Source organism: Hippocampus comes, unplaced genomic scaffold (assembly GCF_001891065.2).
Source record: "Hippocampus comes isolate QL1 unplaced genomic scaffold, H_comes_QL1_v1.1 scaffold156, whole genome shotgun sequence".
NCBI lineage: Eukaryota > Metazoa > Chordata > Actinopteri > Syngnathiformes > Syngnathidae > Hippocampus > Hippocampus comes.
Window position 1 is genome coordinate 5,576,779 of NW_017805744.1, and position 27,500 is coordinate 5,604,278.

The 27,500-nt window shown below is 42.6% G+C and overlaps 1 protein-coding gene across 1 annotated transcript in view; it reads right to left on the reverse strand.

The window, feature by feature from the left end:
* Window positions 1–27,500, reverse strand: part of gpc3 (glypican 3) — a 97,510-nt gene that overhangs the window by 25,568 nt on the left and 44,442 nt on the right. Inside the window, exons 3-6 of the mRNA XM_019884422.1 lie at window positions 25,524–26,206; window positions 14,984–15,126; window positions 14,570–14,695; window positions 10,190–10,301 (exon numbers count right to left, since the gene is read on the reverse strand). Of these exons, the coding sequence (XP_019739981.1) occupies window positions 10,190–10,301; window positions 14,570–14,695; window positions 14,984–15,126; window positions 25,524–26,206 (1,064 nt within the window). The remainder of the gene's footprint in view (window positions 1–10,189; window positions 10,302–14,569; window positions 14,696–14,983; window positions 15,127–25,523; window positions 26,207–27,500) is intronic.

Here is a 27,500-nt window from a genome sequence, read left to right on the forward strand (position 1 = left end):
GAAGCGACACCCCGCTCTCTCTCTCTCTCTCTCTCTCTCTCTCTCTCTCTCTCTCTCTCTCTCTCTCTCTCTCTCTGACATTCTCATTCTCTCTCTCTGACATTCTCATTCTTCTCTTTGACAGCCCAACAAACCAGCCCGGCCCCACCCAACCCCTGTCCTCCTTAGCGTGTCCACAGCTCAATATGTCACGCAATGGTCGCACTGCCTCAGACTGTCAGACAGTTAACGGAGACAAGATTAATTTCCTGATGTTAATTCCAGTCGTAACACAAACACAGAGAAGAAAAGCAGCTCTGCGGTCGTTAAACTGGGTGCGGACCCACTCCACCTTTTGTGACTAAGCCCACAACTTTATTTCCAGACTCCTCTAGCTGGACTGAAAACTGGAATTCATATTTTGCTGGCAGTCACTTTGTTTCTTGTTTCAATTACCTTTGGAAGGAAAACTCTTGAGCCGTTTACATATTTTAGGCCTATCAAATTAAATCATTTGTTACCGTGCCATCCTTTGCAAGATTAAAATGCAACAAGATATGTGTGTTTATTTCACAAGACTCAGCTCAGTTTAAGGACTGAATGTCGTGCCCTGTCTTAAAAGGATTTGCTATAGCAATAATTTTCAACTGTTCTGAGGCCTATGAAAATGTTGTCTAATTTCTGTGAATGCGACTGATTGGCTGCATAATGCTGAACAGTTTAAAAAGACTCATTCCCGTCCAAGCGGCTGGATGTGAAATCATATTACTCTTCTCGGACAATCTCTTTTTGTCTGCTGGCCATCTCCTTTGCACGGTATCACGGTGGTTCCCAGAGTCATGTGTTGGTTAGAAACCCTCCGTTTAGCAGCAGTTGTCCACTGCATGAGAATCCCATGATCACACGTAGGAAGCCGACAGACTCAGTCGGGTAAAACAATAGAATTCAGACTCTCAACAAAGAGAGTGCATATTGGAGATGGGCCTTTGACTAGAGCTATCACACATGCACGAAGATATTTTTTAACACACCTCACTCCGATTTACTTAAAAAAAAAAAAGAATACATCTTGACAATATATCACTCGTCTATCATTTTATGAGGTTAAACATGAGGCAGTAACACCATGGGACATGTTTCATATTGCACTCAAGATCACGTTGCACATTTCGAATGGCACACTTCTTCTTCTTCTTCTTCTTTCCCTGTCTACACACTAATGCAGAAGACAGAGATTTTGGAAAGTCTTTAGTCTGGCCATATTTCCCCAAAAGCTGAGTTTCTAAGGACCAAAAACTCAATTTGCATGTGAACGAGATCAGCATGCAAAACTATTGCTACAATGCCTTGGCCTTGACCATTAAGGGGTAAAACCTTATTCTGATGTATTTATTATTCAATCAAGATACATTACTGTGTATTTTTTTTAAATGACGGACAAGCTCTCTAAAGATTCTGAGCTCCTGTTTCGATACCAGCGGTAAGTAGGCGTGTTGAGCAGTAGTATAAGGGAAGCACCGCATTTTGAGAAAGAATATCTATGTGTGATGAACGAAAAGACCACCCACCCATCCACCGACTATTGCGCTTGTCCCCATTTGGGTAAGCTGGAACCTATACCGAGTGAGTTAGGCGAAGAGGCAGAGTATACCTTGGACTGGTCGTCACCCAATCACTGGGCACATGTTGACAAACAAGTATGCAGACTCAAAATCACACTTTTCGGCAGGTTAGTCTTCAATTATGTGAATATGCAAGTTTTGGGGAACGTAGGAGGAAGATAAAGTGAAAAAAAAGACCATTCAGCAAAAATAAATAAAGCAATACACACATTTGGTCATTAATTATTTTGGGGTGCGATGTACTGTAGCTTCATAGAAGACGCCACCTTGTTTTTCTTTAGACCGGTTGCTGACAAGGAGCACCACTCCATTTAGCAAATTCTTTACGATTACTTCAGGAAGAATTGATAACCATGTCCCTGCATAATGTATAATGGCAACACAATCCAAACAAAATTAAAGTCTCCCAGTCGTCCTCGTGGGACAGGATGATGCTGTTGTATTACCACTACCACCCCACCCCCCACCCTTTAGTTTGAAGGGACTGGTGAGACAATTGTCAAGCTAAAGACCCGGAGGCCAGACCCGGCACACCGCATCATTTAATGTATCCTACGAAAGCAGCCCGTGAGCATCAAATTCAGGCTTCTTGCCAAAATCGCTAAATTGTAAATCGTCTTCTTTAATAATACTGACAATCGCAAGTGTTTTCTGTTACCAGTCCCTCTTTTGAAATAAAATGATTAATGGTTTAAGTAGTGAACTAGTCATCCTTCAATTTATTGTGTGTTAGTAATCATATTAGGCAATTAAGTTTATATGGTTTCACAGTCATAACCGCCCTCTTAGAGAAGCCATCACCGTATTAAAAAATAACAAGTATGACAACACTGGTATATAGAGGGGGCAGAAGTGATCCATCAAAAAATGCCACACACAAAGTGGCCATTTAGATTGTAAATGCTGTGAAGACAGAGACTAGTTGCTTTGCCTGAGTTCAAAAAGCAACTTTGTTTTTTAGCCTGATCAAAATGCAGATGATATAGCTTTTGAAAGGAGGGAGTCCCTTTGAGCACCTTGAGCTGCATTCAGAAATGACATATTACAGATGATTTCAACAAAAATGGTCAAAGAATCAACTACACACGGCAGACAAAAGTGGTTGAGTGAACAATAAACACTAAACTTGTGATATTTAGAATGTTGATGCAACATCGATTGCCTTTTAATAGCATAATTGCCTTTTATATGTTTTTGGACAAACAACAACAACAAAAGATAACAAATTCAACAAACTAGAAGAGTTCAGTTCCCTCGATTAAACCTCTGTGGATAATCATGACCTGGATGGCTGAGAATCTACACGGACATCAAGAGAGCGCAATGACTTAGCAGGCTCAATGGCATTTAAATTGATATTGCGAAAGTAAGCAAAACATGACTGAAGCAATTATGCTATTAAGCATAATGTCATTATGCGTGGAAATCAAATTTTGTATACCTAAAGTGGTACAACTCTGTGTTGAGTAAATCTACTTATTTGCTTTCGGCAATGGTTATTTACATACCGCCTAACATACTGTTCACTGAAAAATATTTGTTGAATTTACTCGATTTTATTGTGTCAAGAGGTTGCATGAAATAAAATTATCTGGATCCAGAATTTTTTTTTTTTTACTCTTGATTTCGCAGGAAAAATAGTACATGAATCCAGATGACTTTTTTTGTGCAGCCACTTGATGAAATGAAATTGAGCAACACACCATTTGTTTTCAGTGTATATGTACACCTCGCCTCAATAAACTGGAGTTGGGTTTGGTATAAGAGTAAAAATACATTTCTGTGCAGAACACGTTAATAGTCGACTTTACTTCGCTGATTATGAGTGACCGCTCTAAGACAACAATGCCAGGGCCGATTTTTTTAATTTATTTTTTGCTCCACATCTAGTCATGGCAGACTCAACACGCAGACAGAGCTGCCACAACCTGAGAGGCAAACGAGGGCTGCTGAGATGAAAAGCCGAGGACTTTGAGGGGCAATGAAAAAACGTTAAGGGAGTGCAAACACACTGACAGGTCCGGAGAGGAGCCTCTACTCTGCTGTGCCTGCCACAAACAAAAGGCGGAGGAGGTCTGTGACCCTCACATGGAGACCCTCTGATGACCTAGCGCAGACAGGAAACAGGAAGTGTGACCCCTGACCTCTTTGTGGGGGATGGAATCCTGTTACACGGGAGCATGTGACTGCGCCCGGTGACAACACAACAAGCTCAGAACGTCAGTACTGCAACAGGAAGAATTCAACCCTTGATACATTCATCTACCTTGTGGCAAACTTATAAAGAGTAAAAAAAACAAAACTAAATACGGTAAGCTTAAACCGAGACCGAGAACAAAGCATCTTGGTGAGGTAGGCTTTTATTTAAAGAGTATTTTTAGATCGGTTTCATTGAAAATTATGTTTTCCAGTTCAAATCACTCCTGTTCATTTTGAATGATAGCAAAGTTCACTCCCCTCAAACTGAATCAAAGGTTTTACTTACTCCAAATCAGAGGTTTTCATGTCAGACCATGTAATGTAACACCAGGTTGAGCGTGGGTCTCTTTCTGCCATCCGGCATTAAATCACAACAAAAATAAAAGATGACGATTGCTCGAAATAACTTAATGATGTCTTTCTTTTAAGCGAGTAATGTGGTCATTTATCGTTAAATCAAGATGAATGATGCAAAACAGAAACGGGGACAGCGCGATGGATGAGTGGTTAGCACGTCTGCCGCACAGTTAGCAAGAACGTTAAAAAATGGGGAAGGAAAGAGACGAATAAGATGGTGGGTCAGATGGGAAGAAAGGAAGGAAAATGAAGAAAAATATTCAAATGGAGAGAATGGAACAAACAATGGTCAATATAGTCTATTCTATTCTGAATTATATATTTACTTTGCCTTCATGTAAATGTTTGACAAAGGCAAAGTAATACTGTGGATTGGATTAACTTCAAATTCAATGTTTGAACCACATCATAAATAACATTTGTAACCAAATTAGTTGAAACAGATTTGTTATTTCAAGTGGCTACAACGTATCTTTTCAGCGCAGGCACAACTTTTACAACCCTGCCGTGTCAGAATTACACCTTGTGCAATGGGGTGGCCGTGGTGTGGGAGTGGTTACAGAGAAGTCAGCCTGACTTGAGCCAAGAGGTTTGAAGCGGGGGGGACAGGCAGACTAATTGGGAGGAAAAGGGCCCTCACATGCTCCGTCTGACCTCCCAGCCAGCAGGGGAGAGGGCTGCTGTGGTACTATGTGGACTTGGGGACGTCTGGGGGCAGTGGGGGGTTATCTGGTCGCTAGATTCCCAAAGTTAAAGAACCATAACTTCAAATAACGCCTCCAATCTTAAACCGAGCATGAAGCCCAAAGCCACCTGACAGGATAACGTGCGTGTGGCGCTTTGACGAGGGAAATGACTGCGCCTGCATAAATGCCCCCCCCCCCCATCTCCTCAGAGGTTTACACCAGGTGTCACACTTCATTTAAAAAACCCTCATGGCTTATCACCCGCTTATAAATATAGCAGAATAACAAGCGCTCCTTCCTCCTCCGCTTCAAGGGCAGCCTTCCTCACCCACATAAAACCGAAGAGGGCAAGAGGACGAAGGCCCCGAGGGGGTTTGTTAAATGACGCTTGGTAAATAACATCAAACAGATTTCTACCGCTTTGACTTGAGGCAGCATAATGGCTCGGTGAGCGAGTCTACATTTACAAAACAGCAGGCCTTGTCTGACACCTTTGGTGTCTATTAGTCTGATTATAAGCACACCCGATAGGAGAACGCCAACGACTGCTGGCGCTCTTATGAAACGGTTTCTATTTTATATCTGCCGTAATTATAACATGCAATGTGTATGTCACGTAATTTAAAAGCGATCTGAAGAGCCGCTTTATGCTCAAGCCATCTGGTTGTATGTCGCAGGCATATGTAAAAAGTATGGGTTATAATTAGAGACGGACGCATGTAAAAAAAAATACACACACACACACACACACACACACACACACACACACACACACACACACACACACACACACACACAGTACACACACTGAACATGTACTGTGTACCCTTTGTGTGTGTGTGTGTGTGTGTACTCTATATGAGTTTGCATAAGGTGTCACGCACATACTGGCCAGGCTCTGGTGCCTCTGAGGAAGTGAGACTGTGTGATGGAATTTTTGGCACTCGGGACCTGGTTTATTTTCCACCCCGGATTCCTGTTCTACCTGCAAGATTTTCCCAGGTTCTGGCTTCAATTAGCCTGGGAAGCTGGAAAGAGGGGAAGGGATCTCGGGCTTTAGAGGGAAGGACGAGGCGGGAGGGAAGCGAGGGAGGGAAGCGCGACAGAACTGGAGTCTGTCACACACAAGTCAGCACAGCTGGAGTGTTGGAAAGAGGGCCAATGAGCCCGCAGAGATAAAGGACGCTTCCAAGTTGTAAAACTTTTAACACGGAATTCAAGGATGGGTTAATCTGGTAATGAGATAGCAATTTGAACAGTTTGTGATGAAGGAATTTGATGTTGCCCAAATAGCAGCCGTACAAAGACTTCTTTCATACCCGTCGTGTTGTTAATGTATCTCTCTAAAGAGCGTCACATAGCTAAGTCGAGCTTGTCAGAATAAGTCCCGAGAGGTCTGACCCTCTAAATTGCAAATTCATCCAACAAATGAGTGGGAAACACTCTGTAATCAAAGCCCAATCACATAATTGCTCTATTTTGCCACTAGCTCAACCATCTCCTGTGAGATTAGTTGTTCAGAGTAGAAACTTGATACCCTGGGAAGTTCAACAGATGTGGAGCTAAACAAGCTCATCTCTGCAGAAAGAAGAAGAAGACATCATCAAAATAATATGTTCTCACTTGAAGGCCCGCGTCACCACACGGGAGCTGTCTGGGCCACTTTTCACAACGGACACAGCGCAAGCAAGGCGTCAGGACACACGGAGGAGGCGATGTGTTGTGTTGATGTACACTTGACCGTGTCAGCTCTGACATATTTCAAACCGCACAGACAGGACCTCACAAAGGGACAAAAATGTACCACGGCTCCTCAAAGTCTTGGGCTGCTTCAAGAATTTGTGAGGTTAAAACAGAAGGAAGCAAAGTCGCTCAATCCATTTTTTTTTTGTTGGCAGATCATGTTCAACTTCGGCTCAGGAATCTTATCAGCAGTGATAAGCGTGAGAAAAGATATATTAGTTCTTTTGGGTATTTTCCTTCGGGTGCCCCTTCCAGATAGACTCTGTGACTGTAGATAGTGGAATCAATGCTGACAATGTGAGAAATGACACATTTCCGCTGCATAGCTTGCATTTCTCACGGTTTCCATCACAGAGGCACTTGGAGGTGGGGACGAAAAAAAAAAAAAAAGACGATTCACATTCCAAATGCGGTCTGTCAATTGAAAATGCATTAAATAGTCCCCACAGGAATCTGCAGAGAAAAAGCGTTGATTCCACGGAGGACAATCCTGATTCTGCGCAGAGCAAATCTTGATTCCACGGCATGAAAGTTGATTTTCTGAAGGCATTAAAAAAAAAAAAAGACCTAAAAGACCAGTTATAAAGCAAATCAATGTAGTAATGAATTAAGAGTTGTTTTCGCAAATTATCTGCAAACTAAAACACTGAGAAACATTGCGGTGATAAAATAATCAACATCAATAATTTCAATGTCACGCCAGGGCAGATTTATTGAATAGTAATAATTATTTTAGATTTTATTTTCATGATTTATAAAGTGCAAAACATTTCACCAAATATGGGTTGAAGGTAGAACAAGTGGTTTTAAAGCAAAACTGAAAATGGACACTAACCACTTGACCAGGATATTGTAAGCATACTGCAGACAGGTATGATAGTTGTAATTCAACCAACATTTATTACGCGCGGCGATGACCTGACGTCATCTTTAGTGGGCATCTCCGTTATGTGACTTCATCTTTGCCAGTGTTAGAATCCATTGCGCCTGTCCTCAGTGTTCCACTGTGTGGCCCCTCCCTCTGTGCTGTTCTTGACTGCTTTTCCCTTAATTCAGTGTGCGCTGGGCGTCTCCCCAATCATGACAACTGTCTCCCCCACACACCTGCCAGTCTTCACGTCACTGGCCACACTCTCCAGTAAATATGACTGACTAGAGGGCAAACTGTTCAGATGGACAGAATTTTGCATCAGAATCGAACTTGGTTCTGCCTGGATATTTGAGTTTGGCCATATGGCCGCTGAATGTGGCGTCTGAATGGGTCAACATGCTGCGTGAAACTGGGAATTTGGCAGCCTGGCCCCAAAATGAGTGCCACTAAAATGATACATCAGAATATGAATGAAAATACGCTCCATGCTGGCTCAGCTGTACTTCAAATGTGTCACAAATCACCATCCCGTAGCTTCCCCCGGTCGCCATGGTAACACAATGCTGTAGTAGAGACAAGTACCCTGCAGTTGCTCATGACTTTGAGATAGAACGGCCCCCCTCAAAGCTGGCTGATTTTAACAGGACTGTAAAAAAGAGGGTGAAACATAAGGAACATTGCATATTTTGTCTCGCATCGACACTGAAAAACTGTGCTTACGTAACAGTCATTTAAATATCCCTATTTATTTCCAGACTATGGAATTGGATTGCTTTACTGCAATTTGCAAAGCATTCTCCTTACTTTGTGCACCGCTGTCAGATGACTCTTTGCTGCGTAAAAATTTGTCTTGACAGCTGGGTCGTAAATGATTTAACGGCAAATGAAATCCGCAATCAGTTTTTCATCAGATGATCTTCCAGGATTTTAAAACTCAAGTAGAGTTCATGCAGACACCAGAGTTAAAGGTGGACGGAAATATCAGGAATCTATTTCCAGAATTAAAGAATGTGCACGCACACACACACGCACACACACACACGCACACACGCACGCACGCACGCACGCACGCACACGCGCGCGTGCAAACACACACACACACACACACACACACACACACACACACACACACACACACACACACACACACTGTCTGCAACATCATGAGGTTTGTCGTCTTAGGAAAAAGACAAATGTCATCATTAAGAAATATGATCTCCATGGCAAATGTTTCACATGGAGTGGAGCTGCTCTGCTTAAAATCGTATTGTTAAAAATATTTGTCTCTGGCAGGGCTGGGCCGTTTTCAAAGGATTACACATTAGTTTGTGTGAGGGTCCATTATAACTTTGTTATACAGCGCCTTAAAAAGATCAAAAGAAAACAAACAAACCCCCATCATATAGAATTGAAGAGGGCATTGTTATCATTTTTCTGTGATCATATATTCCATGCATCCATTTTGTACAGCACTTGTTCTCATTTGGGTAACAGGTGAGCTGCAGCCTATCCTAGCCAGCTTACTTTGAGCGAGAGGAGGGGTACACACCCCGGACTGGTCAACCGTTCATACTCACATTCACACCTGACAATGTTAAATATTCATTTGAGGCAGGCATGCTAATCACTTGCCCACCATGCTGCCCCTTTTATCAGATTATAACAAAATAATTGTATTTTGTTGGATGAGGAGAAGACACATGCATTTGTCAAATCGTTTCTTGCACATTTCTAGTACAAGTGTCTTTCAGCTCGTACCAGTATGTAAATAATTATATATTGATGGGCAAAAATAATCCCAATGTTGACAGAAAAAAAAACCCGCATTGTCAAAACAGTCAAACTAAGTCATGAGTGAGAAATGTTAAAAATAACAAGACAGAAGGGGAGTGAACAAACTTCCAACAATAATGTTAAAAGCCTGACTTTCCAGCAGGACTAAGCATGAGGTAATGCTGAAAAACAAAATTACAGTCGGAAACCACAAGCCTCTGTATTTTTTCTTGAGAGTTTCTGCTTGTCAGAGGAGCTAAGAGGGTCGGCAGCTGCTCTTTGGATCTTTCAGGTTGTTTAAAGCCAAGAGAAGTATTGTAATCCACCAAGACAGGCCTGCGGCGCTCGCTCTCTCTCTGTCATGCACGCACGTGCGCACACACACACACACACACACACACACACACACACACACACACACACACACACACTTTGGGCAAATGTGTCTGCGTTTGTGGTGCTGTGGTGATTCAATATGTTGACAGCTACAAGTTGTACCACCGGGAAGCGGGAAATTTGGCCACAGCCATTGCGTAATACATCTGCCAGCTAACTTTGAGCCTAGGTGCAAGCATTTCTGGTTCCTGCCGGCCACGCTCCAAAAGGTGGTTTCCATGGTGATGACAGTATGAAATATAGGTCTCTAACCCTAAAAATAGCTGGAGCACACTGTGCGATTAATTTTTAAACGTCAAAACAATCTCAATTGCCCTTGCAAGTGTCCTACACTGGTCCCACTGTGGTGAATTTGTGTCTGAGACCACACACAAAGGTTTTTTTTACAAGTTCCTGCCACTAACACAAAATGGACAAATGTTCACTTGTCTGTGCTGACCGCTGCAACACCTGAGTGATGACATTGGCTCACAGGTACCTATACACACATACACAACATAAACTTCTCCCACATTACATAAAAAAATAATAAAAATTAAAAAAAAAAAACTCATAGCACTCACCTGGTTGATGTGCTTGAGTTTGTCTATCATCTGACTGATGACAGGCTCGAGGGGCTTGTTGTTTCGGGATTCAGAACCTGAGTGTGAGCGCTTCAGGTTGGGCCCCGAAAACCTGACAGAGCAGCAAGACAATGCATTATATTGCTGAATTAGAAATACAGTCATTGGCATAGGGCACTGACATCAGGGTGTAAAAAAATGAACACTCGACCATAAAGTTAAAAACTGCTTGATACAGTATTAAGCGCGAACTGCATTGTATTGAGAGATGTTTCCAAAACAAAGGGCATTGTTCATAAATATAAATTCCAAGTATTCTTGCCAAGTACTAACTCAATATATCCATCCATCCATTTTCGATTTTTCGGTTGCGCTAGAGCATAATCCAAATGGTAGACAAACACGCATTCACACTCACATTGACACAGATGCAGAATTTAGTTTTCAATAAACTTAACACGCACGTTTCTGTAACGTGAAGGAAAGCCAGAGTTTCTGTAGAAAACTCATGCAAACTCAACACCGGAAGGCAAGAGTTGAGATTTGAACCGCGAACCTCCCAACTGTGAGGCAGACGCACAAATTAGTCCACTGTGTTGCATGTTGTCAATATCATCATATCCGATCCGGTGAAACACCGACAGACATATTTTTGACCTCAGGAAAATGAGATCAATGGTTATTTAAATATTTTTGACTCTAATCAGGAGAGGCCCTTGGGCTCACACTAAAACAGTTCTGTACTAGAAGACAAATCAGCTGGCCAGTGGCTACACACAGTCCTGACAGATAAATAAAAATATATTTAAAAAAATAGATAAGAAGACAAAGCTAAAACTTTTATGACAGCGTCTGCTCAAACGACATGGGGGTTGTTATTATTCTCTGGGTAAGTGACTAAAACTTGGAGTTTACTGCCATCTCGTGGTGATTGTGTAAATGGCAGGCCCTCTTTTTTTGAAATGTAAATAAATCTCTTTTGATTTATTTATCATGTACATTTACAACTTAACACGAACGAAAAGCACCCCCCTTCATTTGTAGGTTATTTAAATAATAACATTGTTTTAAATAGTCAACGGAGAGTCCCCTGCACAGTGCCACCTCGAAAGCAAGGTAGCCATGGATTTTTTTTCACATCTCTACAGATTTCTCAAAAGTGACAGAACCCACATTTCATGTTTACTTTTGCCAGTCCAACCCATTCTCCTAGTATATAAAGGAGGGAAAAACTGTTTGTAACTGCACACCACGGGATAAACATTTAGAAACATCCACTAATCAGGCAATTGACGACTGAGGATGGGGGTGGTGGGGGGGGGGGGGGCCCAATTAGGATATAATTATTTCCAGTGTCAAACTTATACATTCATAAATCTTTTTTCTTCACATGTGATTTTGGTATCATGTCAACACTCTCACCTGTGATATTAGTGAAAAAGAAACCACGGCTATTTATTAACATACAGTGCTGTAACTTTGACAACTTCTAATGGAATCCAGCAGGCCTCATGTACACACACACACACACACACACACACACACACACACACACACACACACACACACACACACAAAAACGAAATTTACCTTCAATTTCCATTAAGCAGACTTTTTCTGTGCACTAATTCTGTCTTTCCATTAAATTCAGAAGACGTTTTGCCGAATTATTTATTCTTCTTATTAGGAACAATCTCCACCCTTTCCGCTGCTAATTATCGTATTAATAATGGAAAGGGGGAGGGGGGGATCCATTTAGCAAAGGATCAGAGGATGTGTGGGTTGAGGGGGGAGATGGATTAGAAGATGGAGCTAGGTTGATGCTCCATATAATAGTTCCCTGTAATGTTACCAGATGCAACATATTGTATTTATATATTTTGTTTTCTAACTATATTCATGTTATACTACTTTGATCAGATTATTCAACCAAAATTAGACCGGCTGATACAGCTGATTCTCAACAGAAGTGCAGCAATTTTCACATTATATGATGGCGCACACCCGCCTTAGCTAACAGGTACGGACAGAGGTCACACTTTTTTGTGTTTTGCCTCTTCTGTTAATGCAGCCACTTGATGCTGGCCTGTTCTCCATCCCAAACACCAAGCTATGGACATCTGGGGAGAGAGCTTTCAGTGACACAGCCCTCCAAATCCCTGAAACAACCTCCCGACTGAAATCTGTGACGTGACCTCCCTGAAAATTTGTTTTTAACAAGACGTGAAACGCACCATTACTTCACTTAAGCATATATTTAGTGACAGGAATACACATAAACATAAATATTGCGTTGGGTCTGTTGGAATCAGTTGTTGCCATTATTATTAGTAGTAGTCGTAGTAGTAGTAGTGCAGTAAAATTATAATGAATGGATACCTCTCAGATAGTCCTATGGGAAGATAAAGAATGTCAGACAGTGTTGAAATACAAGACAGTGGCGTCCTATGTTGAACAGCCATAATATATATCAATAAGATATTTTTCTATTTCCAATGAGCAACAAATGAAATGAAAGGAGGTTTAACTCTGAGATTGGACATCATGTCTTCAGCACACATACCAAAGAAGGTTCCCTATCTATTGTACACCAATGCGGTTTATAATGCATCACCTTGTGTGACTCAAACTGAAATAACCACTAGTATCTTTTACTTTCTCCGACCATCTCTTCCCCCAGATATTGAATGTTTAGACTCCACAAAACATTTTTTCTTCCATTATTTATCCCTGGCGCGTATGCAGAGGAGGATATGTACTGTTGGAGATCACACACTGCTCCAATCTATCAGTTATCAGCGTGACGCTGTTTGATGTGCTGAAAAAAGTTGCTCCTGTGATCTTAGCTCGGACTGGTATGGTAAACACGCCTGACAAAAAGTACTATATTTGGCCTTAAGGTCACAATGAGAAAAATGCAAACATCCAGCCCTTGATTTTTCCAGGACCCGATAAAAAAAAAAAATTCCCACAATGAACCGTGCAAGACAATTTGAAGAAGAAGATTCCTATCTGTAATTGTAATGGAGGACGATCCAGCACAAATCGTGGAGTAAAAATGTACTTTGCTGTTTTTACGCACACGTGCCATACGAGGTGACACTGAGAATTGTTTGCCGGGAGGTATTGTAATCGCTCCATCATTCACTCTCCACTGCAGCCCCCCAACACGCTCCTATCACGCCGTTAAGTCCAGCTTGTAATCGTCCCCTCTGGACAGTCCTGCCCCTCACCAGCACCGTGTCTCCTCCTTAAATTCGCTATCTTTGCGGCAGACTCTCACAGCAGCTGCCCTCTTGAACAAGAGGTCAAAAATTCACCCGGAGCACATTTCCTCTAAAACGTGCCAGTGCAAAGATTCAACTCCAAACAATTTCAAATGGCAAGCTGTACTTCCATAGGAAGGGTATGAGTGCCAAATTAAAAATGGTGGTGTGAAAGGATGGACAGAAAGCAGCAGGGTGGTCATACCTGGGGTATCATTTTAATATCTGGGATCCTTCTGACATTCTCACGTGGACAGAGTATTCTTAGAGACCTTGTCACACATTGTTTCCGTTAACTTCAAATTTAAAGAAGATAAAACCGATTTGAATGCAAACTCTAAAACAACACTATCATCTAACAGTAAATAACATTCAATTGTGGCAGTCAACTTGATTCAAAATCATTACTTTCAAACCCACAGCATGCTCAGCCCATGGCCAAGAAGTCATTGTTTGTTTATCATACCATCCACAGTCATGGTTTCATGATATATAAGTGAAGTGGAATTCTATGGAGACCACATGTAGAAATATGGAACGAAGGAGAGACTGACGGAGTCTGCAATTAAGTGAACAGCAAGACGGTGAAAGCATGCTTGATATTAATAGTCCTGTCGCGCCAAAGTCAAGGTTTACTCCCAACCAGTAGGAGAGCAGTTGTTGGGGGACTCATGTGAAGCTCTCCAGCACGAAGCAAACATATCATTCAAATCACCTCCACAGTGCTTTGCATGAAAATTTACAATTTTTTTTTTTTTTTTTGTGTGTGTTCCGTGTTGCCACTGGGCCATTCATTATCTGGCTACATCTGCTTCACTATTGTTGTGTGTAGCTCAACTAGCGTTTCACACTTCAGTTATTTGTTTTTGGGCCAACGCAGAAAAGAGCAGTTGAATGTGGGAAGATGATCGTAAAGTTAGATTTTTTTCGTGCACAATTTGTTCCACCTGATTTCTGAAATGCTTCGCTCCGCTCCAGGGTGTACCTCATCTCTCACCCAAAAATGGGATAGACTACAGGGAACCCAAGCACTACAGAAATCAATCAAATGCTTTCCGTTTGGCCCACATGATTCTTACTATTGTCCATTCAAGAAGACAAGCCACTGACTTACCTGTCTGTCATTTCTTGCCCGTTCCAGCAGAGAGAGTGGTTTGCTGGAGGAGGCTCTCGGCTGCACAGAGACTCCCCGAGACCACTGTAGAAGGAGCTGAATTCTCTCAGATTAGAAATGAACTCCCTGAAGAAGGAGAAGCAAGAAAATGTCCATTACATGACTCGAAAGAGAAAGCTAGCCAATGAGCTCAGTCCCACAGGAGAGCAAAAAGTAGCAATGTCTCTCCTCCTAATTGGTGTTAATGTAGGTACTGTGTTGCAGAGGCCAGTGGGCCCGAGGGGCATTGTTACAAAGTGCGCTCGGGCCTGTTACTGCATTACTTACGAGGGGAAAATAAACGGAATGAAACCAGCAGAGTGCCATTTCGGCGCACAAACACACAACCAAACTAGAAGCCCGTGGTCCGCTCACCTCCGGAGTCCCGCTAAGGTCTCATCAGGATCCGAGGGTGATGGCTGAGTGTTGCGGGCCACAGAGGCAGCGGGATGCTGGAAAGGAGGAGATACGACAGAGCGGGCGGTCCGCTGTTGAGATTGTCCACACATGCCGCTCACCTGCAGAAGAGAGGGAGAAAGGACACTGAGCGTGCTTCTTTTCTACTTCCAGCTTCCGCTTGTAAGCAGGTTCAATGTCACTCCGTTGAGCAACGACGGCACCACAGGCTCTGTCTGCACTCGATCTGCTGAGCCCCTCTGCAAATTGTCATCTGTTTAGGTGTGTTTATTTTGAGAAGGGAAAAAAATTGGGGATTTGCATAACAAACACGTCATTGTATCATCCGCCAGCCATTCTTCAGCTTGTCATCCCAACACTCCAAAACGTGAGGCAATAAAATGAGGCTTCTCGTTTGCCACGCTCCCGAAATAAATGCCATTGTGTTTTCACATGGGATGTACGACGTACCAATAATAAAGAAGGAGTCCCACTCTGTCTCCTAGAGATAATAGACTTGGCACACGCGTTGCAGGTGCTATAAACATGCAAATTGTTGTAAATGTTTCGCTGTTTAAAGATTTGCTGGTGGTTTAATTTCCCCTGGGGATACCGGCCTGAGCTTAATTTTGCCATTTAGCTTTAACAGCTAATTGTGCCTTGCTCTCGTGAAACGGAAGAGACTGGCGCTGCAGCAACACATTACTTATGGAGACTGATTGATCAGTTAACACGTCTATATTCGGAATATGGTGGCACACACTCAGGGCTCAAGCACAAATATGCAATTGTTATCATCTAAAGTCTCCATAAGACTTTTACCCCATGACATGAGGACAACCTAATGTAAAAACTCACACACGCACACATACATGCACACGCATTTATTAACTTGGTGACCTAAATGGGAGATGATCTAAAAAAAAAAAAAAAACACTCACACAACAAGAAGAGTACAGTACCAAACATACACACAGACAAGCACATACACTAACCTGTTTCATGAATCAGCATTGTCGGATCGTAGAACACAGGGGTGTCAAATTCATTTTTGTCGCGGGCCACATTGTAGTTACGGTTTCCCTTGGAGGCCCGTTATGAATTTTGGGAAACCATATAAACTCCACATACACACACACAACAAATGAATGGATAACTAGTTTTAAAATCAGTCAATCAAAGACAAGAATAATGACTGTTATTGCGGATTACAGATGACAATTTGAAATTTTGGTTCAGACTTTAGCAAGCATCATGGAACTTGACATGCTCGATTTGCTTTCGCGGGCCACCTAAAATGATTTGACGGGCCAGATCTGGCCCCCGGGCTTTGACTTTGACACTGGTGGTATAACAGGTCATAACTTAAAGTACAAAATTGGATGTAACTCTCCCTCATGGGCAATTGCTTGAGGACACGTGTCTCAAATTATGCATTGATTAACCCATGGGGTTGGAGGTGCGCGACATTAATACCCCGATAATGTGCCCACCACAGTCAGCCCACAGTCAGCCCATAATATGTATTTGTTATTTTGTTTAAACGTGTACAATGTTTAATTTTCTTTAAGTGGCAGACTGTGAGTGTTAGTTGTTGCTGGAGCCTATCCCAGCTCTCTTCGGGCAGTAGGCGGGGGACACCCTGAACTGGTTGCCAGACAGTCGCAGGAGACAGGACGGTCGACGCTTCATACGTGTGTTGTGGTAACATGTTTCAATTGTGCAAAGACATTTTTACTCAGCATCGATGCTCCTTCCCCTGATTGGGTATGAGCGGATTCGTGAGGTGACAGTGGCCGTCGGTGGATAGGAATGTTCGTGCGACAATAATTCCATGACGTGTGCTCACCTTGCGTTTCACCCTCCCCCACATTTTTCTTTCCTGCTACGTCAACCACATGAGTCAAATAAATGTTTTATATGACAATAATATGCTATACAAACTCCAATACAGGTCAGGTAAAAAAAAGTTTCATCCATTGCACACATTTGCTGTGAGCTGGGAGGGTGAGAGTAGTGCGGAATTGCTCACGCAACTTAGAGGGAACACGACCCTACCGAGGATAAGCGGTTCTGAAGATGGACGGATGGTTGGACGGATATATTGTTTGTTGTCTGGCTTGACAATAAAAACAAACGCACTAAGACAATAACAAACACATTTTTCCTCCTCCTGTCCCCAAAAGGTAACAATAGGAGGTCCCCGTGGACCCCACAACAGACGGAATAATTTGGCAAAACACACACACACACACACACACACACACACACACACACACACACACACACACACGTATCCATGCACTCAAAATTCCAAATACAACATGAGGTTTCCTTGGTATACTCCCCAGAAAGAAAAGTGGACCTCACAACAAAAGTCAGATGTAACCTAAACTACACTAAACAAACACACGCACAGTCGCACACACACACTTACATAAATACCTATTTATGCTATATTAGGGCCTCATAACTTGACAAATACTTAAACACATTCGCATAAACACACACGCACGCACACATTGTCTCTGTCAGTGAACCCTCTTCTCCGACATCCTCTCTTGTAAATGTCCCCGCTGCGCTGTACCTGCGGCGAGCACTGATGCTCTCTGGCCATGATTAATGTGATTGGAACCATGTTCTTCTTTTGGTTGGCACGTTCCTTCAGAAGCCACGGGGGACTCTGGGACGGAGCGATTCAGCGCAGACGCCCCTCCGCCCACCCATGCCGGATTGTTTTGCGAAATCCTCAAGGAAGGGGCACATTATCGGGGTATTAATGTCGCGCAGGGATGGACTAACACGAGCTACAGGGTAGCAGCTGATAAGGCCTGTCTCAGTGGGAGTGCTTGGAAATACCTGCCCAGTTTTATCTTCACTGAGCAGCCTGCCGCACTGATGGCGGGATGGAGCCTGTCCACAAGTCATAAAACACACAATCGGGCCTTATTATTTGCAAGTGTACAAGCATGCACCTCAGCTCTTCTGGGTCTACATCGCAACATGATGTAAAGCTGCAACAGCAAATAAATACTTGGATAAGACAACTTTCATCAGAATTCCACTTGACTGGTCGTAATATTACACTTTTTAGTAAGCAATTTGACGGAGAAGATATTGGCCGTGAGCAACTTCACTATGGCCCTTTCTTAATTTAATAGACGTTTACAAAGAGTGCACTCGATTCTTAACGTAACATTTTGACATTTGTAGGCACTATTTTCGTGCCCGGCGCCAATCGAGTGTGCAAACTACAGTCGAACCTCTTTCCAACGTATCCCGTTTACAATGTGTTCACCACTATAACGTTCACATTTCAAAGTCCCAATTAATACATTTTCCATTTGCTGATTTTGATAACAACCAACACCATTATAAAAGTAAACTTCATTAAAATGACTGGATTTTTCCCGCAGCGTCCAAAACAGTCAGTTCCAAACCTTTCTTATCAATTGCGGACGCCGCACCCTTTCATCATACCATAAGGACCCCCTCACTCATATGGGTTGACGAGTTCTCCAAATGCAGAACATAACACAACTGATTATGATATGGAAATCTTTTTATTTCGTCTCCATTATTTTCACAGTTCTTATCCATTATCGTCCTCTTAACTGAAATGAAACATGAAAATAAATTTCCTTGCAAATAAATCAGAATTATTAATAGAAATTTAAAAAGTAGGAATTCAAAATAAATAAAAATGCTTTTGTTATGCCCCCCCCACCCCCCAAAAAATGGAGCTGATTATTTGACTCAGTGCCCTTTAAGCGGGCATTTAAACTTGTCTCCCTCGGGAAATTAGTTGGAGCCCACTCAATCAATTTCATTGACAGATTTATGTAATTATTGAGAATATTTGCTTTTCATCTTGGAAATAAAATAAGAAATGTTTGCACATAGCCACATCAATGTGTTCGCTTACCAGCACTACCAGCTGGGAAATACCGCAATAGCCGGCCACTGAGCCAGATGTGGCTCCCAAACTGTTTTCCAAGCTCAGATGATTCTCATAGCGGTATGGCCGCAAGCCACACTTCGCTTCGCACAGTTCAGTGCGCAGTTAAAGGCCACTCATTCATTGTTTGTGAGGCTTTGGGCACACAAGGTCGGTGCTTAACGAGTGGCAAGCTCGCTTTCATTGAAAAATGTATTCCTCAACTGTGTGTTGGGTCAGCACGTGTAGACTGGAACTTGTCTACATGCAAACAATACACAGACCTGCCTGTTCAATTGCTCCAAAGTCATTCATTGTTCGGGAAAATATGTTCACCTCTTCAATGGAGGTGCATTAAGCATGAATCCTTTTAGTGCACATCTGTATAATTTGTTTTTCAAATGGACCAATTCATGTCCTGTACGTGGGCAGTGATGTCACGGTAAATGACTGGATCAAAAGAGTTGGCACAAAAGAGTCAGTAGTGTGGGTGCCAGATAATTCATTTCTTTCGGCTGTGTGCGTCAATGACAAAGTGAGTAGGGACACCCACTTGCAGCGGCGCCTTGAGATAGTTTAATTCATTCAATCCGTCTGTGACGTCTCTGTAATATTTGAAAAGCGCTATACAAGTGGCAGCCCATTTACCCTGACTGACCTCGACAAATCGATCTTTGACTCAATGCACAATGTATTAAGGATTTCTATTTGCATACCCCTAACTTTGGTGAAGGTGCTTCATAGTGGATCAGCTATTCTAAGGTCAGATTTTTCAGAATTCAGAACATATAGTACATATAGAACATATAATAACATATAGTACAGTATGAGTTCTTGCAAAATAACTTCCTGCCTAAGTTCGGATTGTAAATCAATCCGCTTCATATACTTTGGCTTCACATGAAAAAGACATGACGGAAAAAAAAAAAAATTACATTCCAAAGTCATTAATCTGCCACGAAGAGTAAAACAGATGAGTCAACGATGCGATTCACAGCAGAGTTTAAAATAGAGGTCTCTTCCCAGCAAGTCTATGAGACTTCTCCTGTAAGAAAAATTGATTTCACAGTTTTCACTCACAGTTCCGTAATTTCTGAACCATTAGGAGTTGTTAAATGCGTGGCTTCCACTTTTTAGCCACTGCTTCTGGGACTGATAAAACATCAAAAAGATTTGAATGTGTTTAATACACAGTAAGACCCATAACTTTCCAATTAGGGTGAAATTATGAGGCGATTACATGCATTGCACGTTAACGAATCTGTATTTTAGGGCAAATCCGGTGTAATTGAGATTTGCAGCCGGTATATTTATAGAGGCCTAAATGTGAAGTAAATAGGACGCGTTTGAGTAAACTGGCAATCAGCAAGAGTGCCAGAATTAAGTGACTGGATTAACAAAACCATGTGCATCTGCATGGTAAAGATGGCGACAGTTTGTCTTCTACTAGAATTGTCTCATGACCTGTTATGTTTTACAAGCTCATAGGAGATTGTTTTGTTTTGGGTTTTTTCCCTCCTGAATCATGTTCTGATTTCCAAAGTTGTGTTTCCTGAGTGAAATATTTATTAGGATTTGGTCCGATCTGCCTGCACAACAGCCAGGCAATGGCAGATCAGAGAACTGAGGAAAGTGAAGAGTTCTAAAAGCATGTTACTGACGCAGTGACAAGACGTGGCATTATAGCGCGCTTGCTGCTGTGTCTGGTGTGAAATGACACACAACAGACAATCTCCAACAATGCCGGCCAGATTCATCATCTATGTGTCACAGTCGACTTCCCGTCTTCATTTGAGCCGAGGCCTGGCTGGATGATGAACGTCTCCTCTGCACCCATCTGTCCTTCGTCCTCTTGGGTTCCCCTACCTCCCCCCGGCCATACTTTTATTCTGTCCCCGTCTTTGTCGCTCCTTTGCTCTTCTTTCTCCTGAGTAACTGATAAAAATAGAGCTTCATAAATCATGCATCTTCTCTCGCAGCCGAGCGAATGAGCGGCAGAAAAAGAGGGAATGAAAGAGCGAGTGTAATGTTCGGAGTGAGATGTACAGAGTGAGGTGGATGACATCAAACTCCGAGAGAAAGGGTGGGAAGTTGACAAGGGGATAGATTGGAGCTGCGGGGCTCTTGGCTGCCCTCTCTTTTCTCGCCAAACGGGTTGATTCATTCTGGATTTGTGCCGAGAGGAAGAAATGAACATTAACATGCTGGGGGAGAAGGCCGCCAGACTTATGATGGTCACCCCTGCCAGCAGAGTCCATGTTTAAAGTGTTCACAGGCCAGACGCCTCTCTCTCGAGTGTGCTCAGTCAATCTGTCTATCACTGTGGGTAACAGAGTGCGTCCCTAGAGGGCAGGTTAAGTGAGAGGCTCGAAATCACATGAAACTACCAAACAAGGCAACATAGGAGGAGCCTTTCGGAAACTACTGAAGTAGACTTCAAGAGGACGTTTTTTTTTTCTTTGCAAGGTAGATGCTTACATGTCAAAGTCAGGCTAAGAGTTTGGAAGTAAAGCGTATTTGCAATGTTTGCATCTTACAAATCATTCGACGTGTTTAAAGTGGAAATTTTTTTTGTTGTAAATGAGTTAAATCTAGACCGAAGTTCCCATTTACAAACTGAAATTCACGTTGGCTTTCATGCAAAACCTTTTCATTCGCCATTTCAGAAGAGGAATGTTGTTCGTCTTGAAAGCTATCTTTAAACTCGGATACTCTTCCGAACTACTTTTTTCCATGTCTACGGTACAGTGGTACCTCTACTTACGAACGTCTCCTCATACAAAATTTTCAAGTTATGAAACGTCTCAACAGGAAAATATTGCCTCTTGTTACGAAAAAAAAATCAAAATACGAAAGGTGAAAATACAGTATAGACTGCTGCTCGCAGCTCCGAGTTTCCTGTATGCAACATACTTATAGCTGCTCTCCCATTGGCTATTATCGAGCATCATCCTGGCATCCCATTGGCTAAGAGGGACTTCTACCGTATGTGTCTATGTGTGCAGATGGAGAGATATGTGTCTATGCAGCGGCCTCATCATTCACCCCTCGGGCCATGAGGTGTTCCGATAGTTTCATGTAAATGTGAATCACCCTGAAAAAGTGTTCACCAGTCGGGCAATCGCTCACTATGCTGATGTTTGCCTTGGATATTTTCAAAGGATTGTTAAAAGCCAAAAAAAATGTTAGTTTTTTACATTATGCACAACTCTCATTTATTGTGCAATAATCTAATTGTAACATGTATTGTATGTCGTAGCATATTTTGATGCATTTTTATGCTTTAGAAAACATTTCTGACTGAATTTTGGGGGCGCTTGGAACGAATTAGGGCATTTACATGGAAAACGTGTCTCTACTTACAAAATTTTCTAATTAAGAAATTTCTTCCAGAACCAATTAATTTCGTAAGTAGAGGCACCACTGGAGACTGATGCATCAATGAATTTGCTCAGAATACAATGAACTTGTTTATTTTGCCGCATGACAATGATGTGTTTTTTCCATCAAATAATTAAAAATGTAATTTCCTTATGTACATGTTAAATATTGCAATATCAAAATCACAATATTCAACACCCATATATTGCATAGTTTTCCAATATCACACAGCCCTGTGTACTGCTATGAAATCAAGTGCATAGCAATGAAAAAAAAAACACTTTTGATTAACTTGGTGGCAAGTATTACAGAGACATAACAGACGGATTGAATTCTTAAGCTCCTTTTCCACTGCACATATTTGTATATGCCTCATTGAAATTTGGAGCTGAAAGGTGCAAAGTACTTATTTGGGGTAAAATTATGAAGTGCGTTCAATTCTCCAGTGACATTTTGCAGAAGACAAAACCCGCAGTAAGGGAAACAATGCCGCTGTCCTTTCAATGACAATCCTGAGCAAGGGGTGCCTCTGCAAGATTACGTTGGAACACTAACCCACTCAGACACACACGCATGACCTTGTCACAAACCGGAGCAACACACTGACATAGCAGCGATAATCCTATATGGTGGAACCGGTCTGAGCCGTGAACACACATTCAAGTCATCCGTAGCGACTGCAACTGCCATGGTTTTTAATTTTAAATGGTGATCCTGCACAGAGAGACGGAAAGAGCCTCAGCGATTTGAGGATGCGAAGTAAGTGAGGTCAACCTGTGAATTAATAAATGATAGCTTGTGAGTGGAAACCCGGTCACTGCGGGGATTCCGGGTGTGAGAGTGAAAAGTTCACCAGATATACAAGAGCAAACACACATCCGGCTCCGTCGCTTTGGCAGAAAAATGCCTCCATATTTCATGAGCACTACTCTCCGACTTCACTTGTGGGCCTCGAACAAACCTGACGATTTTATTGCAGTAGAAATCGCACATAACGGGTCACCGCTATTGGGACGGCTTTTAAGTGCTGGGGAAAAAAAAGAAATGCTTGTTAAAACAATGCTCTCTGACACTTTTATACATTTGGTTTATGACTCGGAAAATGTTGCTTTTAAAACTGCTAATACGCTCTCACTGGTACACCTACACACTTTATAGAGATCCAAGAGCTTTTTTTTTTCTAAATACGCCTTCACGAATAATCATGCTCACTTTGGGTTGATACTCTCAGAAATGTGTGAATTTTTGGACTTAACTTTGAAATTAATTCATTCAAATCATTAACATCATCATTTAATGTTGTTGGTTTCTGTAATTTAGCAAGCGTTCCAATGAGAGCAACCTTTTAAATACAGTATAGGATAAATATTAAGAAAGTTACGAAAGCTTGAATCTCGATTTGAACAGAGGCCACGCCTAAAATCTTCACCCTTCGTGGCTTTCTATCAAGTTGGCAAAAAAAAATTGATGCATTTTCACCATTTATCACAGGAAAATGACACAATATCACTGGAAACATCTTTGAAATCTCTGTTTGAGAATGCTGGTCTTGTTACGGATGTGCGTGGTTCAGGTTGAGGAACCAAGTGCACGGAAGCACAGAGGCAGGGCAGGAGTGCTCTCAAAAAGGAAATTTAAGAACAAAAGAACAAAAGGGAATCAAGGTTCGTAGATTCATCAAAACTAGTTAATGAACAAAAGTCAAACGAATGAACAAAATGATGCGACTCAACATCACAGGGGATGACATGATGGCTGACACGGATTGAGACAGCAAACACAACGAACTGACAAAGACAGAAAGAAACCAGGGAACAAAGGGCTCGTTCGGAAATTCACTTTGATGTCCGAGCACTACTCTGAGAGTGCATGTGTTCGGAGAGGCAGATTCATTAATGAACGCAGGCTATGTTCTAATGCAAGTCTCTTCCTCTTCCAACACACCCGATGCAAAAAATCAGCTCATCAGCAAGCTCTGAGAAGCCTGGTAACAATCCTGATCATTTGAATCAGTTGTGTTGGAAGAGGGAGCCATCTATAATAGGCTGGATAGGGAATCACGAGGTCCGGAGTTGGGCATCGCTCTTCTAATTCTATCAGGAGCTCGTGCTTGAACCGGTTCTATAAGGACAGCCTGACGCACTGACACGGTGTGTGCCCAGTTGGAGCATCGAGAGCGCGCACTGGCACTTGTGATTTTAATGCACTTGGAAGAACTGGACGGCACATTTAAACATCATTTTCCGAGTTTCCTAACGGTCGGAGCGAACCAGCGTGCGTTTAGGGAGTATTTCCGAATGTGGAACTCAATTAACGTTTGAAATTATACACGTATACAAATGTACCGTAAACTCGGTGGGTCGTGAAAAAAAAAAAGAGCACCATAACTTCTAGTTCTCAAAGGGGAACCTAGCCAACGTTGTTGTGTGCACCCCTGGTTCATTTTCAGCGAAATTGTGACAAAAACAATAATTCAATGAATCAAGAGAATGCATCCATTTTTTATCAATCTTTGGTAAACATGGACCAACGTTGTCTGGCAAAGCATAAGACGTCAAAGAGATCTTTCACCACGAATAAGATTCTTCCTATGAAATAATGAATGCCTATAAACCAAAATGTGTGTATTTTAGTTTAATGAGTGGTGGTTTTTTTCTTTTCTTTTCTACAGATTAGTCTCATTAGAGATCGGGTAGACTGGCATTCATACCAGCAGATTCTGGGCGAGAGACGGGGTACACACTGAACTGGTCAACAGTCAATTGCAGGGCACATATTAAGTATTCATTAAGTCTTTAGAGAGTGTTGAATTATTAACCAAACATGCATTTGGGAAAACCATGCAATCACAGGAAGAACACTGCAAACGCCACACAGGCAGGCGTGAAGCAAAGAATTGAACACAGAATCATTGCCAATGTGCTGGCTCGTAAATTTGAGTTGAAAATCTTCACCTTGACAGAAATGATTCAGCTTCAAAAAAGACAACATTCTTTCCAAAAAGAACAAAATGGGAGACAATGATTATAAGGGAAAGGTGAGCTGTTGTGTCTGTACTTCAATAAAAGGTTTTACCTCACAGCCATTGAGACCGACAGTAAAACCACTGTTTCCTCTCATAAAGTTCAAGGTTGTTTATTCCAACTTGATCGTATTTTGTGGTTCCTGGACTGTATGTGTGTGCGCGCGTGTACGACTCACCACACTACTGAGACGGCCGCGTGTATTTACTGCATTCTTGAGTGCCAGTTTGATCATGGCCGGAAGTCTGAGGACAACCGCCTCCATGTCCTGCTCGCCGCTCATGGCCGCCGCCAGCTTCCCCAAGCCATCCACATAGGTCTTCCAATGAGGCTGCACCTCGGCCGCTCCCCCCAGGCAGCCGTGCATCACCGCTTGGCAGAATCCTCTGCAGACTGGCGGCCCAAGCAAGCCCTGGCAGTGTGGACAGTACCACAGTCTCATCAAGGCTCGGCTACAGTCCCGACCAGGTCGCAGGTGGTCCGTGGTATTAACAACCTCGATGCCCAGGTTCAACGCCTGAAGAAAAACTCGCGTTGCAAGAAGGGAGCGGGAGAGACGGGTCATCATGAGTTTGGGATAAGGGCCGAAGGCTGCTGAGTCCTTCCAGGCCTCTTTGACGCACTCCTCGGACAAAGACCCGCTGCCCCCAAGCAGGCGACGATATGTCATGTGGAAAAGGCGGCCATAGAGCACCGTCACCATGTGATCCACCGTGGAGTCTGAGCCCAGGATGTAGAGCGACATGTCCAGGAAGAGCTGCCCGACTGAGCTCTGGGCTCCGCCTCCGAGAGCGGGGAACTCTGACTTGAGCATAGCCAGTGTAGCGTTTCGACCATGGCGCAGCACCAAGTCAAAAGCCTCTGCAAGACAACAAACCAACAATAGCGGGGAGTTATTGTAAATAGAGGGTGACGTGTTTATTGAAAGCTGGGACTAAAACACACTGAGCGCACTATCGCCGGAGCTGCTGTCGGCCACAGCTCACACCCAGACACTCACATGCAGACTCGAGACTTGAGCCAAACCAGGCAATTTACACTCAAAAGCTTTTTTTTTTTCCTTTGAATGGGCTGGCTGGATCCAAGATTTTTATGAGTTGCAGGTACAGGTTACAGGGTTTACTGTAGTTCAAGTATGATCTCTAGTAATTATCTAAAAGAGTAATCCATATTATTCTTTTATTTGGCCCAAAAACCCCATCACAGAGATAGCCGAGATGCTGGATTATTTAGTTTTTTAGTGTGTCTGTAAAGCGCATTTCCTCATCTGGTCTAACGTTTCCAAGAATTCTGGAGTATAAAATATAATTCAACCCGATAATCTGACGCAAACAAGCAAAACAAAAAAACAAACAGGAACTCACAATGACTTTATTAGTGTGCCTTGTACATCGGATGCTGTACAAAGCTATCCATAGAGAGTGCGCAAGAAGCAAGGCGAGCATGGAAGGAAATTGATCAGCCGCATTTTGAGGCTCAAAGAGTCAACGTCTTATCTTCAAGCTGGCGCAGGAGATGAGGGCTCTATCAATGCAGCCAGCAGCCATCGTATGAAAGGACAATAACAGCAGGGATTTAGAGCACTATTACCAAACTTCACGGGGAGCTGAAAGTCGGTGCAATGAAGCTTTTCCCTGGAGAGAAGCGAGTGATGCTGAAGTTCTACCCCCCCCCCCCCGCGGGTCCTCTACACCTCTATTTTGAATGATGGCTCCATCTTAGATGTGCGGCGAAATGCATTGCTTTGAGGGACTCCGAAGGCAGTTATTGGTTGATTTGCTTGAACAGCACGCCATTTCATCTTTTTTGGGGAATGTCTGATTTCACGGGAGATGGGTTGATGGGGAAACTTTTGTTCTTGTCGTCATTCTGCATCAAATGATCCTCTAAACAGTCATGTGAGACAGTTACACAGCAAAACGATCTTACAACCTGTCTCCGGAGTGCAAAGCCTAAGAATAGGTTTCACAGTGAACATTTTTACTCTTGACGAAAGTCGATGTGTGACACAAGAGCCACAACACATATGCACATCTGCTTTGGTTTGAATAAGAGCTGTCATTGAGCTTCTGTATGAGGTATACCGGTATGCATCTTTGAGAAGAGAATAGCACACGAAATACATCATCAGTTGGCAAATAAAATTCACCACGTG